Genomic DNA, 16,816 nt, shown 5'->3' with positions numbered 1-16,816 from the left:
CAGCCAAAGCGATGTACAGTATATCGCATGGTACTGCCCAATGGTTCAGACATCACCCTTGTGAGAGGTACATACAACTTAAGGAAGACATGCCAGTTGCACAACTACCTTTATTAAAGAGAAATTCTATACAATGACAGAATGGTTATTATTCTTACATGTGACTGCTTGACGAGATGATGTTGAAAACGGTAAACATTTAAATTGTAGTTTGGTGTTCATCACAAAGTATTAAGTCTGTTATCACAATCTATGATCATATCACAAAGGTAACTCAATTCTGCCATCTCATATCCAAATCTTGCACAACAGAAAACCCTTTCAGCTCATTTCCAGTTTAAACCAACTCGTTCTGAGCATAGCATTGCAATTTAAGCCATTGTAATGCTTATTTATGGATTAGCGTGAACGCCTTGCAGTGTTCCTATTGAATGTCCATAACATTTGGGACAAATTTTTGACACTTTTCAGTTATATTGCATAGTTTGGCTATAGTTATAATGATCAATTGTCTTTTTTGTTAGCAAACAAACATACTAATCTGTTGGTTGTACCATTGGATTGTGAGGGACTATCAGGACAGACATATACTTGTTATGATCATAAACTAATCTTTTTGCACCAAGACATCATCTATATATATATTTCTCAAAGTCTGTCTGTATGCCGTATATCTGTCTGTTGTTTTTCCGGCTATAGCTATTATTAGAACACCTGAGCTGGACAACAATGCAGACTCAAAGTCATGGCTTACCGTCATTGGAAGCCTAACCTTATTAACTAGCTTAGTGGAATTTATGCCAGGCTACTAGCTTGAAAGGTACAGTTGTTTGACAAAGTTTTAAAACCTTTACAGTTGTTTTTATTTTTCTCTTAATTTATTTCAACTACACGACACATTTCTCTCATGATATGTAGTTTGAAAGTTAGAATGGGAAATGTTGTTATATGTTAAATACAAATCAATTTTCTATCTAAAGACTTTTCTATTACACGGGCAACGCCGGGTGGCACAGCTAGTTTTAGATAATTGTAAGATTCAACAGCACAAACACATTTATTTATATATATCTATTATATATATAATATATGTATCTATTATATATATAATATATGTATCTATTATATATAATACATATAGATAATTAACAGACTACTTTGATTTTAAACATTTTATAACTAAATAGTTTTGTACATGTATATATAAGACACACACTTAATATTTATAAACATGTACAAAACTATTGAGTAGTAAAATGTTTCAAATCAAAGAAATATTATTTTAACTTCTAGCACACCATTTTAGACGTTGATTATTGTGGAAACTACAAGTTCTATTGATTTATTAAACGCCTAGAGTGAGGCTACAATTGTTACTGAACTTCTATAGCTCTTATAGTGCATTTGTACCATGTTTATTTCTATTTATTAATAGAGATAACAAAAAATTTTGTGTGATCGCCATTTCAACCAAAACTTTAATTAGTCCAATAAATTTTCCAACCGTCAGATTTATACTAACAATGAATTAATTAGATTGGATCACAGCTAGAACGATTGCTAAGTCATTGCAGACCAAGAGTTGAATGAACTAGCGGAGTACAGATTAAACATCTGTTCTACATAAGAAATTCAAAGTACCTCGGTATGTATCTACAACGTAAACATGACTGTTAAACTTTCTTCATGTCTATCGATAGATTTTTACTCGTATACTAGAAATGCAACAACTAAAGGCTTTGTGTGATATATTATCAAAAACGCAACTACATTCATGGAATGACATATTATCGTAACGGCGTTGCAACGAACCTGAGCAGGGTCATTAGGGAACTGCGACTGGGCATAATTGCGGAACTGAACTTCTGTTTGCTGATTGAGCACCCGCCGTACTTGCTCTTCTTGAAGGTGCTGAGCTTGCTGACCGTTTGCTGCTGCCTCACGCTGCCGCTCAGCTTCCTTTTCCTCCTCCCTCCTTTTCTCTTCTTCCAACTTCCTAATGTGACAAAAAGCTATATAAATTCCAATTTGCACAGCCATTCCTAACAGTTACCTAGGAATATTCTGCTATTTGTTTGGTACTGAAGGACACTTATTTTAAAATTATCGTTCAGAATTTGTATCCGAGGGGTTTGGTATAAATAAAACAGTTCTTAGTGCTGATGATCGATGATGGTGTTTACCAAAGTGCTAGTTTCTTTAAAGCCCAGTGTTAAGATGGAAATTTGATAGCTATAAATCCAGCGTTGGCATTCATCAAAGTGGCAGGGCAGTTGAGTGATGTGCATACTAATGCTTGTAGCCACCGTTTTGAGGTTTGATATATGATAGGCACAGATTTTATTGTTGGTATTCGGAGACGCAGTACCTAAAGCTAGTACTTAGAAGTTATACACCCTTGTGTTGGTACTTCATTGGTGCAAATCTTATTCCTGGTAAATGTTTGCTCATATTGAAGTGTTCATATTTTGTCTAGCCATAATGAAGTGAATGTGTAGCAGTGTGGGGGAAGATGGACTGACGAAAGACATGCTGGAATGCTGGAAAGACAATCATGTTTTTTGCTACAAAATTATCATTAAATGATCGTTTAGAAAATGTATCTGAAGAAATGCTGTACCAAACTACATCACCAAATGAATACTCAAGGAAATTAGAATGTGTAAATCTGTTTGAATGGCTGTTTGGCAATTCACTTAAATTTGTACCAGTATTTTATAGTATCGCACGCTATTTTGGTCCTGCTTTTGACATGATTACAAGTGATGTGGCTACTTATTTGTATACATAAACATAACCAAGTTAGCTTCTAAAACGGTGCGTATTAATGTGATGGAGCATTATCGTAGCGCAAAGAAACAAAATATGATAGCAAATAGTTAAATGGTGACAAATCATTAATATTTTACGTAATTAAACATGAGCACGGTTGATTAGCGATTATGACAAATTCTAATTTTAAATTAAAGTTGAGATGCTTAAGCCCATTTGCTATAGAAGATATCCGTTTTGCCGGATTTCACTAATTTTTTTAAAAGACTAGAAAATGGCGGACTTTCTAATCCAAAATCTGGCATTATCAAAGGCAGACATTTACAGTGTTCTGCAATTAAGTTGAGTCTCAAAACATTTCCATAACACTATTATCAATTTTAATGGATTTTATTTCATCAAACCACAAAATTGCATTCGCGCCGTCCACTGTATCCCTCAGAAAAGAAACTATATTTATCCTTTGCATGCACAATACCCCAAGGTATTTTCTGGTAAAGTAGTGTAACCTACGAATTATCTTCCTAGCACATAAGCAGCAGATGACTAGAAGGAGATAAGACAGTGGTAAAGTCTACACATTTTTCCCAACTCATTACAGAACAGACAATTTTATATGAGGAGAAAAATCCTCATCGATCAATTCATGATCACTCACACGCTCAGAGACCAATATATAATTGTTCTTCATAATTTAACAAGAGGAGTAATGCAGGTTGGTGACAAATGCGAGTGATTGTCATATACATATGTAGTTATGTAGGTGACCATCTACTCACCTAACTACAAGAATTTGAGCTATGGTCAACATATTATTACTGAATTGTTTTATTTTATCAACGGATTTTGTAAAACTTCATTTAAAATAGTCTAATATTTGTAACAACTAAGAAGAGTACTATAAAAAACAGTTGAAGATGCATTCTTCTATTTGTTTTTTTTTTGGGAATGTATTGCTAAGGAATTCCAGTCCATTGAATGTATATCAATGCAAGCAAATGTGAAGGGTCAAATGTCTAATAAATGTTTGATAATACTGACACTTTTTAGTTTTGATTCAAACTTGTTTTAAGACTACAAAAGCAGCAAAAATCTCCTTATTTTAGTTTTCAAAGAACTATGAAGATAACCAAACCTTTTCAAAACTTCAAATATATCTGAAGCAATGCGTAAGTAGAAATATAAATGCATAGTCGGCAACATTTGAATGCATCATCAAATATAGGGCAGACCAAGAGAGGAAAATCTGAAACTGGCTGAAACAAAAATTTAAATACAAAATTATTATGGTGTCAAGTTCGTAAAATTTATATATTCTGATTAACTGTCCATATGCTGGCTTGATTTTTCTAAAACTCACCTCTGTTTGGCTTGGTCTTCTAGTTGTACCATGTGTGTAACAACGTGTTCCTTAACACTCGGGCAACATTTATATAACAATTTGATGAAGTCTTTCATTGCATCCTCCTTGCTCAACTCTCCAAGTGCCTGCCAAGCTTGTCTGCAACAAATTTTTAGATAGAATTGTAAAGCATTGCATTGTATTATTAGTGGGCAGCATTTGGTTAGCCATGCAGGTAAAAACCTACATATGTCAGAATCTTTTGGATTGTACAATTGTTGGTTAGAGTGAATCAGCTGTAATTTGAACAACTGTAAAACCTTCATTTGAACGGCACCTCTATTTGAACAGCACCTCTATTTGAACGGCACCTCTATTTGAAAGCCACCTTTGTTTGAACGCCACCTTTGTTTGAAAGCCACCTTTGTTTGAATGCCACCTCTATTTGGATGCCACCTCTATTTGAACGCCATCTCTATTTGAACGCCACCTCTATTTGAACATCACCTCTATCGGAACGCCACTATGGGAGAAAGGTTGAAAAATAGAGCGCCACCCTTCAATTGAAAGCCACTTCTATTCGATCGCCATTATTTGACATTCTTGATCTTTACAAACCCTTAACAGTAAGTGATCAAAAAAGTGTCCACAAAACCGTGCAAATAATGACTCGATTACATCAAAAAACAATTGTTTCTGTTCGTTTCGAAGTTCGTTTTCTAACTACAAAGCTTTACATTATTTTTGTTAAAACTTTGAATGCAACGTCATAGAAATAATTAGTAACTGTATTAGGCTAATAGTAGTGCCTTGTTTACAGGAAAAAATTGAATAGGGTATTCAGTCTTTTCAACACGGTATTCAGCAGTAGATCACCCTACTGTTGAATAAATGACTTTCCTGTTGGAAAGACGCGGTATTCCACAGAAGGGTGCCCCACTTACATGCATATTTTCTGACATACATGTACGGCAACCACTCGGAGTAAATCCAGCTGACGGCACCCTTGGTGAGCATCACACAAAAATTGATTTTAGCATTGGACACTCTGAGAAGTGCACCAATCTGGAACTCAAATGCAGTAGACAACACTATACTATTACCATCACATTATAGGTGTAAAATGTAGGTACTGGGCAAATTTGGCTAAAACTGGGTAAACCAATAATGCAAAACATCTAAATATTTATTGATTAAAAACTTACCAAACAATCTGTCAAACTTCAAATCACTGATATTTAATTTTCTGATGATTTTTCAGCCCCCATAGCCAATCATAAACCACACCAACTTACAGAGAGGATTCGACTAAACATGACTAGCAATCCTGTTTCAATTTTGAAAATACTCCACCATAATTATTTTCAGTGTTCAGATTCTCATAGTGTCAAGTGCCCAATGACTGGTTAGGGAAATTGTAACAAAACTCAATGTAGTAATAGGTCTTCAGAGGCCATCAGATGGCAAACCTAAGATTCCCAATAACGAGGGCAAAAGTTGAGTTAATTGACAAGACTTGATGCTTGTCAGCCTTACTGATAACCCCTATAATGAGGTGTCAGCCATTTATGTAGAAAATACACAATACTGGGTATACCAGACCATCATGGTTAGTTATTGCATATAAGGGTGGTTGGTGACAGACTCAATGTCACCAACCACCTGCATTCCTACCAGCATAGTTTGATACGCTGCAGTGATTACTATAATTCCTGGTCTGTGTCACCATAAACATATTATTTACTAGAGCCTTTCCCCCTTAATTGATCTCATTGCTCAAAGCATTATTAGCTGAATTGCTATAAATATCAACAATATAACCATGGGTCCACTATTGACTGCAAGATTCTCTTGTGGTCCCAATCGCTACATTAATAAATGCAGTATTTGCAATCTGCCGGAAACTGCAAGAGACTGTCTTTATATCCAGCAAGATCAATTTGAGTGATTTTCAGAAAAGCCTAGTTGTTTATTAATAATACTCCCAATAACTTACATTCTGAAGGAAAAGCATAGTTTCTTAGAGTAAGGAACTTAGCTAACTAAAAAGGAAATTTAACAGTAAGTTTGTGAACTAAACTAGATTATAAAGCGGGTTTCAATGAATGGCAAGTACCTCATGACACAACTATGAATACACAATGCCATTATATTGAACATCTAAACGAAAAACATTATAATGGCCCGAACCGTGAAACATCGAGTAATTGTAATTACTATCGAATAATCATCTTATTACTAGCCTTGTGAGAGAAATATTTTAGGATATTAGAGCATGCATTACATTTTAAAGCTTTAACACCAGTGATATGCATGACTTCTACTTCGAGAAAAACAATTCAGAAATAAAATGTTTGCGGCTTGTCAAAGCATAGAGAGAGTCGGAGAATTTGAGAGTCTCACCAATAGCACAAATTTTGCTAGACAGTTACTGGGTTTAACATGAGTGAGTCAGCCCGATGCTACAAAATATTTATATGGTTAAAAGAGGGTTATGAAAATATGGTTAAAAAAAATTGAATTCTAAAACCAATAGAAACAATATGCAAAATGTTTGTGATATCAGTTATGGTACAAGAGAGGCTGTACATACTTGTGGAACAACAACTTTCAATATATTCTACGGAAACTTGAAAACCTGATGAACAACTTACTTTCTATCATTGCCAACAACATCAAGAAAACCAGGTTCTTGGCCAGCACCTGGAGTGTATTTTCCACAGGTGACCTGCTTGTGTAAAGCCAGTAGCTTCATCTTGTCCTGATACGGTATAGACAAACCTCCACTAACATTTTCTGTAAATCACAAGTCTAGATAGTAGGTACAGATGCACATTCTCCAATATACATGTAGATCTACTATAATAGCAATTGTGGTTATCAAGTGACACTCATTGAGCCTTGGCATGGCAAAAGGCAAGATAAGTTGGTACAAAAAATATTTTTGTATAATAACACCATTGATGCTAGACTGAAAATACTATCTTCTTCGATCCAAATGCGTCAAACAGGACATCAGACAGATTGACTGTCTGACATGTTAAACTACATAAGGGAACTTATGTAGTTTTTCAAGTAATTCTCAAGTCGACCCAATTTGCAGCGCAAGTAACGGTTTCAACGTAGCTTTGTTTCTACCAGGTTTAGAAAGGTTCATTAGATTGTGGGAAATGTGGTGAATTTCATTAAGGCACAAGGATTTACCAACTTTATGGTGACAACTTTCACATATTTTGACAAGCATATTTCAAAATATGTGAAATTTGTCAATCAATAGTTCATCTACATGTATATATACATTATGTTGAAGCCAAATTTAGATTTGTCTCCCATGGCTTGCCTTTTAAGTGACAGTGCGTTCAAATGAGCTTGACTAGGCGTTTCCAAAGCGTTGATATTTGAATATTGATGAAGTTTCATACTGAATATGCATGTTTCATTTTTAAATATTGCACAACAGTATTAAATAATATTAAAAAAGCTTTTTAATGCTGACCGGAAGCTTGCTAGCAAGAAAACATGGTGTACGAGCGCTCCCAACAAGTGTATACCAATGTTACCTCAAACTGACAGGCTTTGTTATATAAATATTAGCCTGATTTAGTTGGACTATTAAACTATAGCCATATGTACTTCTATGAAAACATGAACATGTTTTAGATGCACATGTAGTTAGTGGAGGATATATTGAGTGCAACAAAATCTACCATACTTTTCGGACTATTAACCGCACCCTTATATAAGCCTCATATGCTTCATTTTCAAAAAAACGATAATAAAACAATACATAGACCGCACCTTTGCATAGGCCGCAGAAGTCAGGACGGTGATTTTTAACACGGCAGCAACTTTGCTAGTTAAAACGGAACAGTGCCGTCAGGCACTGTTCCATATTAACCGACCCTTTTTAACCCAGTGCCTAACGGAACAGTACCGTTAGGCATTGTTTCATTGTTTTTTTCTCCACTAAAGGCGCACTTACCGGAGATTCCGGTTGGTGCGCCCTAGCGGTGAAACAAAATCTAAAGAATAGCCGCACCCTTATATAAGCCGCATGAACTCAAAACATCAGAAAAAAGTAGCGGCTCATAGTCCGAAAAGTACAGTACACTCTTTACTGTGATCATTGAAACAAACCTTCAAATGAAACTAGTACTGATTCGTCCTTATTTCGCCAGCTATCCAACTATAACAGTTATTCTATATTGCCTCAAGACTAACAAAACACAATCCCAGGGTAAAAAAATCGTAGTCTACCAACAATGATGCTCAGAGAATTTACCTTTTAGTTTAGTCTAAAACGAGGAATGATTGAGGTCATAATGAGAATAAGTTTGTGGCCACCTACGATAATACGTTACCCAGGCTGATCAAGAAAATATGTTGAGTTAAGATTGGGTGGCAAGCCTGAATTGCAGAATGGTAGTGGTCAACAATGATGTGGCATAAGCATTATGCTCCAAAGGGTGACTGCCTTCAGTAACAGACAGCAAAACTTATATATGTAATTCAATAAACAAGACTCAGATGTGACGAAAGCATAATCACTAATGCTATGACACGTTATGTGGGTTCTTTACTGTATGTAGACAGTATATCTAATTGTGTTAGAGGACAATTGATTTTCTGCAGAGAAGCAATAAACCTACAGTACTACCGACTAATTGGATTTCCAATGAGCCGCCTATTATTATGCAAGTTCGACCTTCTCAAAATAACTTTTTAGTTGACTAGCTCGGGTATTCAAGTTTGTAATCTTAGAGTAAAATAACTCATGAACATAACCAAATAATGGCAACACTTAAATTAGTTTCAGAGTTCAGAGATTCAGAGCTGAAATCACTTACGCCTTTTGTTTCACAGCCACAGTAATGGTGGTATAGAAAGATTTATTAGCACTTTTTATTTCAAGCGATTAACATACATATTACTGACACCGAAACCATACAATTTACTCTCGTAGCATATTAACATGCGCATAGATGGAAATAAAATTTATTTAACATAATGGAAAAGCAAAGCTGCACCAGAAGCATGATAACTATCAAAACAGCCCACACGCAATAATGCTTCCAAATAATGATAACTTTCTCAACTTCAAGTATAATACAGAAGTCAGTTTACAAACATTCGCAAAATTTACAAAACAAACAAGGAAACAGTCTTTATTGAATCTCTCTATACAAGTAAATAGCACTTGAACTATATTTGCACGACCAAAACTGAGTCAAGGACATATTAATCAAAGAACCACTAATTCCACTTTTCCAAACTTTTACCCAACTCTCGTTTAATTAGGTTCTTTGTCAGTTTTATGAAAACAGCTAATCAAATTGAAGTGTGATTTAATAAAGCAGCACCTTATTACTAGCTCATGTTATTACTAGCTCGTGTTATTACTAGCTGTTCTAAAATAGAATAATTAACTGCAGCATTGCAACTATAACTACTAGGTACCAAGGCTGCTGCACACAACTTAGTAACTTAACAGATAGAGATATTGCTCTATCTTTGATTACTTGATTTCTATTATAAGCAGTGTTCCATGAGTCCAGTACAAGACACTGTTGCAATGCACTTTCAAAAATAAGTTTCAGCTCATTTAAACTGCTTGTTAACACCCACAACTATTTTCAATCCAAAACAGACTACACATTACTATTACATAGAGGTTCTTAAATTGTTTTCCAACGGAAATATAATATGCAATATGAAGCTTGGAAAAATCAATAATATTCTAATATTTAAAAATAAGATTTTAGGCTAACTTGTTAATCAATACATTAGTTGTTCATAAAAAAAACTTGTACAATAGAATGCAATCAATACCTACATCTTTTATAATAGTATGAACATTTATCAAAAATAGGAATTATGAGATTTACTGGAATGAAGCATTCAGCTTATAACAATATGCATCAGCCCTTTTACGATAGATCCCAAAAACCTTTGGTCTGCCTACCGACGCATTGAAGACAGAACTCAAAAATCTTGGGATTAGATAGACACTTTTAAATCCTTTGAATATTTTACAAGTTTGGATTATAACAGCCATTTTCCAGGGTGTATTAAACACAAAATAATCAGTACTACTATTATGAAGCTAATCTTTGTGCTTAGCAGGCGTGTGCAAACAGTGTTCATATATAAAAGATCCTCTTCCTTTTGGTAAAAACTATTCAAAATGGCTACACATAAAAATACTAGCTAAAAAAGTTCCTTCAGATGCTGATGTCGGCTAGTTCAGCGGTTAAGAAGATTTGACGTTGAAAGACAGAGAAGATAAAATTGGAAACCTAAAAGACGGTGAAGCGAGTAAACGCGACACTGAAACTAAAATAGGTAGCAGCAGCAGAGAAGTTAACCATGCTAAATAAATTTATTCAAGCTCTTTTATTTTAGTTTCTGAAATTATTATAAACATTGTTTGTATTTCACTTGCTTTGATATATTTTTTTAAATATTTGATCGAGTATTATGTACATTATAAATTTGCAGATTTACAGTGTACGGTTTGATAACCCAGAGGCCCTTTTTAGGGCATAGCCAGATTTGTATACAGAGCTCAGTTCTCATATTTGTTTCCAAATTGAATGCCCTATGAATTGATGTTTCTGCTAATAATACTTGTTATTTCATTTCACTGCTTTACCAAACGTCTGCATTGTGTTTTTAATCATTTTTCAAAGTTCAAATTACTATAATACTGAATTCATGCTGAACTTAATCTAGATGGTCAATTCTTTAAAAATGAAGAGCACACGTTCACAGCTATTGATTGCCTCATAGTAGCATTGAATGCCTGAAATAGATGCCTTCTGCATCTACAAACTAGTAATAATTGTTGGTGGCTTCAATGGTGATTATCTAAACAGGGTTTGCAATGAACAGGCACTTATTACCTAATTTTCATTGCCCATAAAAACCCAGGTTTTGCTGCAAACTAGCAAGCCTATAAATCAATGCAAATATATTGATAAAATTTAAACATTTAAATTTAGTGCTTACATTTAAACATTTAAATTTAATAAATTCAAAAAAAATTTATGATAGCTCCAACTAATTGCAACTCAGATTAGAAAACCTCCATATGTTAACTGCAAGCAAAATATAACAGCATAGAGAAAAATTTCCCATTTTTCCAATGCACATTCAATTAGTGGTTGACTGGCATTTAGAGGCAAGATATAGCAGCCTCTTGCAGCAACGTCCAAAGTTGTGTCGCTGAATTGAGTCATCTTTGAGGCACATCCAAAGATTGTTAAAACACACATTAGTGAACATTTCATAAGAATTTAACAATTACCTTGATCATCGTAAAATTTAAACAATTTTGTTACCAAATCCTAGCAAATGATGCAGTTTCTATTTTACCGCAAATGATGAAATTTATTTTTAACAATGTGCCTGTAATAGTCAAGTTGCACAAATTTCATTTAGATACACAGTATAAATAGTTCTACATATTTGAGCAATGCTTTAATATATTAATAATGTAATACATGCTTTGTAGGTGGCAAAATTTGAGAAAATGTTGACATTAACTGCTTAAAAACCAGCAAATAAGGTTATGGGTGCTACAGCTGTTTAAACCTTCCATAATTTATCCGAATTGAAGCTTAAGACTGACCAGCCATTGTTTTAAGCATGTTTAACGCAACATGAGGGAAACATCTGTATATAGGTTAGAAATAGCTTAATATATATTATATTGGTATGTAGTGAATCATAACAAACCTTTTTAAACTTTTACAGACTTTCTTAGCAACTATCATTGCCATACAAATTTTACCTGTTACTAGCATCATCTCAAAACCTAACCTTAGTATTCATAGTTGCTCAGCACCGTAGGCAACTTGAGGGGTTGACAGTGACTTGCAGTTATCAAAGATTTCAGTCTTTGATAACTGCAAATAATCTTCAGATAAAAGCTCCTAATTTCAGAAGAAAAAAAACAGACTAAAAAATTAATACACTAATAAGACCTGCCACTGCGTTTTGCAAATATTCGTCTTTTTAGGGTCCATAAAAGGTACGTTAACTACTTCAACAATATTAAACGGTATGGCTATATACGCATGACTATATAAATATATTTCATTTGATTCGAGTGGAACATATCGGAAACAAGTATTTAAATCAAATCTTTTGATCAGATTGATTTCGAATAGTGTTTAGCTAGCATCTGCATTCTTTACTCCTTAATTTATATCCCAAAGCTTAATAAGCAAAATGTTGAGAATACGAGTGTTTATTTAATTATAGTTGAAAGCACCAGTTCAAAATGTTAAGCAGAAAATTGTTCATACTTTCGTTAGTAACTCGATAACATTTTGAAACATAATCTAACATAACCAGATCCACTACTGGAACAATAAAGCACATAATTTCAGGCTGCGTGTCCAATTCATGTTCATTTCGATTATTTGTTGAAGTTCAATAACAAGCTCAATATACCTTTATAATATCGCATGCATAGCTTATATAGAGAATCTAAAGGTAGCAGATCGTTCCCAAATTCATGTGATGACTGAGATGAGATAGGTAAGTCGGAATCGTTCAAGCTCATATTGCCAACAGCAGCTTCTAAAGATTTTGCTTCCATGTTGGAAGGTTTCAATGGTTGAAAAAGTTTATCCACGTAATTGATACTCGCGCATGCTCTCGAGATTTTCTAGCAATCCCATTAAATGTCTTTTATATAGCTTTCGGGTACACTGAGTACATGCGCCATCATTTAAACAAGGAGCAGACAACTTGCACATAAAAGAAACGTTATGTGCATTCTTGACAAATCAAGCAACTACATTTTCTGACTGTCACCGATGTTCGTCTAAATAATGACTTAGAAAGACTTTTGCTCAACCTGTCTTAAATAGACCACATTTAACCAAACTTCAATAAGCTTTTGTGGCCAATTTAATTTCATAGAATAGTTCAGTGTTTTAAGTTTATGATATATTATTTAGGAACTACTTGACTATTGTTATTGCTAGTAACTATCTAACTAGGGTTAAAAATAATCAATTAAATTAATCAATTAATCAATTAACTTTTATCAATTAAAGTTGAATTTGTGTAATAAATTACACTATCACTCAAAAGTGTTTTATGAAGCTTTGTTATGTTGAAAACACAGTAAAATATTGATGACTAATTAGTGAAAGTTTTTATGCATTTCATACAAAATTGTACAGTAATAAGAAAAATGATCTTAAGATTGTTAACATAACACCTTGAGTTAAATAAATTCCTTTTGCTAAAATGAAAAAAGAATAAATCTGATGATTTCATCTGTTTATCGTAAGTGTATGTTGTGAACATAATTAGTTTTCCTGCTAACAATGCCTTTTGTAACTTCTCAGAGCTTCAAACATTGTTAGTAGATCCGGGGGGGGGGGGGGTAGATGCATGCAGTATGAGATCAGATACAAATTGGCTAGATGAATATCTTAATCGTTGTCTAATCTCTCACCACCCTTGCTTTCTTTCTGTACAATTAGTAGCACGGTTATTAGTGGTGTTTGCCTTAATGATTTAGGTACAAAACAGCCTGAAGGCAAAAACCTAAGGAAATGCCAAGCTGAAAATATTACAATGATGAGACAATCTGAAACCAACTTTGTTTGTCAAAGATCTGCTGTAGCGCTGTCACTCTAAAACAAACTTAATTAATTTGCTAAAATTATTTGGATGAGCAATTATCATCAAAGGCTAATTGCACTTTTAATTAAATATTCTAAAATCTGCTGACCAGCATTAAAGAAACATTAAGACGCACATGCTACACAAACTGACATCATATTGTGTACGCTTAGACTCAATTAAAAGGTTATTTGGTTAATTCTCTTAATCCAGTACTGTAAAGATGGCTATTAGTTTTAAATGTGTTAGGAGAGCTACTAGTAACAAAAATGTATTATACCAGATATATTTTTATATATTATAATATATAATAACATAATATATAAGAAATATATGATATAAATGATATAATACATATCATAAATAAAAAATATATGATGTAATATAATTATGTAATATAATAACATAATATTATTTTATATATTATTATACATCATATGCATACACATTTAGAAACAGAATAGTTAATAATAATGAATAATAATAATAAAAAAGCTTTTTAGTTATTCTAAAAACCATATTTCAAACGTAAAAAGGCAGGTAGAAAAGAAATGACGCTATAACTTCTATGTTTAATGTATCATTGCTACATTTGAGAAGATTATTCTGCCAACCAGTTTGGTTAAGTTGGCAATAATACCTTGAGTTAGTTGTATATGAACATATCAAAAACTACTGGTTGATTTTGAATGGCAATAGTATATACTTGTATTGATCAATGACTTTATAATTTTTGTAGTTTTTAAGTTGAGTTAGTGTTAATAATAAACTTTGGCCCAATTTGTCTCTTTGTTGTCTCTTTCACCATCAAAATCTTCAGCTTTAACTAGTTTAGTGTGTACCTCATGTTACTATTGTGTACTGACAATCTACACAAATCAGCCAAGCTTGTTCATAGCCCAAGTAATATGAAATGTTTTCTTCTAAATGCTTTGTAACTATATGAGTGCAAAAAGCAGGCGAGGCTGTATATCATTTATAACCAAAATGCACGACTAGTGACATCATTTTTGGAAAAATCTGCACACATATTTTTTTTCTGAGCATCGTTACTGCAATAAACTTTTGTCGATTTTAATCTTGAACTATTCTGTCTTTGAACCAAAAACGATGAAACAAATTTCAAAAAGTAAAAATATTTCTATAGTTTCTGGTAAAACATATATAGACATTGTATATTCTCATATATATATACATGTATGTATATATATATATAAATATGTATATTCACCTATATACATGTATATGTATATATATAAATATTTATATATATATGTATATGTATATTTATATATATAACTATACATATAACCATGTATATATATAAATATATATATGTATATATATTTATATATATGTATATATATATATCTATATATATATATACATATATATATATATATATATATATATATATATATATATATATATATATATATATATATATATATATATATATATATATATATATATATATATATATATATGTAGAACTTTGTCTTCATATATATATATATATATATATATATACATGTATATATATATATATATATATATATATATATATATATATATATATATATATATATATATATATATATATATATATATATATATGAAGACAAAGTTCTATTCATATGGCTTAGAATCTTTGTTCCTAAAGTGCCTGTCAGATGAGGCTAGTTCCTGCTAATCATAAAGATCTTGTATGTGCTGCTGGATATTATACCTGCTGATACTGATTACTTTGCTGGTTTGTGCAAATAACAGCTAAAGGTCAACTATTATGTACAATTGGCAATACAATAGCGGCAATCAGCCAATGCATTTGTATAGCAATCAGTACAGGGTTGCTTTTGTGTAAATTACGGTCAATCAAACATATCCTGGACATTGTTCCTATGCCTTTGTATTGATTAATCAAGTATGTCCTTGCTCAGTTGCTGACTGGCTGTGTGCAGCAGCATAGATTGTTTTAGTAAAATTCTAGTATACTCATTTAGTTGCATAATTGAATAAAGTAACCGCATTTCTGCAATGCTAGTGCTACTTGGTTGAGAGCTGTTGAGGTCTCTAGACCTTTTCTTCATGGGGCACACAAGTTACAATCATCGTGGGGAGCCTATGGTCGACCTCAATGAAATTCCACGATGTCCAAGTCCTGAAGCAAGAAGTAACTACCTCAGAAATCGAACAGGTATTGATGATTATTTTTACAAAAAGTAGATATTAATTTATGTCGCTGTATTAGGTTTGTGCAAAGATGAAACATTCCAGTTATCACAGATCATCTTAACAAGTTAGCTGTTCAACGAGCCAGTCAACACCGTAGATGTAGACGGGTTTTTCAGTGTTTATTGATCTGATCTACTAGGTTTATTTAACAGTTTTCTCTTACCCTGTTTATTTGTTAAATATATTATTAGAAATAAACAATGATTCGTTTACTATATTAACCAAGATATTTGATTTGCACATTGTTTGTTTATAGCAACGCTTGTAAGATCAGTCAAAACCTAAATCAAAGGAAAAAAACAGGTGAAACTCAATTACAAGCATTTTTATCCTGAGTGGTATATCAACGCCTTATTGAGAGGGACCTAGCTGACTACTACTACTACTGACTGTTTTACATCAAGTGCATTAATAAATGCTTTGCCTTGTTCTTGGTTAATATAAATTTATTACTATTACTTAGAATAAACTTGGTAAGTCACCGGTTGTGTTTACAGCCTTGTTTGCTTGCAAGTTGCACTATTATATTTCATTATATTTTACACTTCACGTTAGTAGCTACTGTTAATTAGGTAATTGATTAGTTGATTAGTTGGTTAGTTGATTAGATAGTTAGTTGATTAGTTGGTTAGTTTGTTAGTTCATTAGTTGATTAGTTGGTTTGGTTGGTTAGTTGTTAGTTTATTAGTTGATTAGTTGGTGAGTTGATTGGTTGATTAGTTAGCTAGTTGATTTGTTAGTTAGTTAGTTAGTTGTTAGTTCATTAGTTGATTAGTTGGTGAGTTGATCAGTTTGTTAGTTGGATAGTCGATTAGTTTGTTA

The 16,816-nt window shown here is 32.9% G+C and overlaps 1 protein-coding gene across 1 annotated transcript in view; it reads right to left on the bottom strand.

Annotated features, from left to right (window-relative positions):
* The window catches only part of LOC137399602 (Golgi resident protein GCP60-like), a 40,522-nt gene extending 27,779 nt beyond the window's left edge, over nucleotides 1-12,743 (bottom strand). The window contains exons 1-4 of the mRNA XM_068085780.1: nucleotides 12,572-12,743; nucleotides 6,769-6,910; nucleotides 4,133-4,273; nucleotides 1,813-1,996 (exon numbers count right to left, since the gene is read on the bottom strand). Of these exons, the coding sequence (XP_067941881.1) occupies nucleotides 1,813-1,996; nucleotides 4,133-4,273; nucleotides 6,769-6,910; nucleotides 12,572-12,719 (615 nt within the window). The 5' untranslated portion in view covers nucleotides 12,720-12,743. The remainder of the gene's footprint in view (nucleotides 1-1,812; nucleotides 1,997-4,132; nucleotides 4,274-6,768; nucleotides 6,911-12,571) is intronic.
* Nucleotides 12,744-16,816: the final 4,073 nt, after the last annotated feature.

This window comes from Watersipora subatra, chromosome 7, assembly GCF_963576615.1.
Source record: "Watersipora subatra chromosome 7, tzWatSuba1.1, whole genome shotgun sequence".
Lineage (NCBI taxonomy): Eukaryota > Metazoa > Bryozoa > Gymnolaemata > Cheilostomatida > Watersiporidae > Watersipora > Watersipora subatra.
The sequence above is the reverse complement of the archived record's forward strand: the minus strand, read 5'-3'. Positions and strand labels throughout refer to the sequence as shown.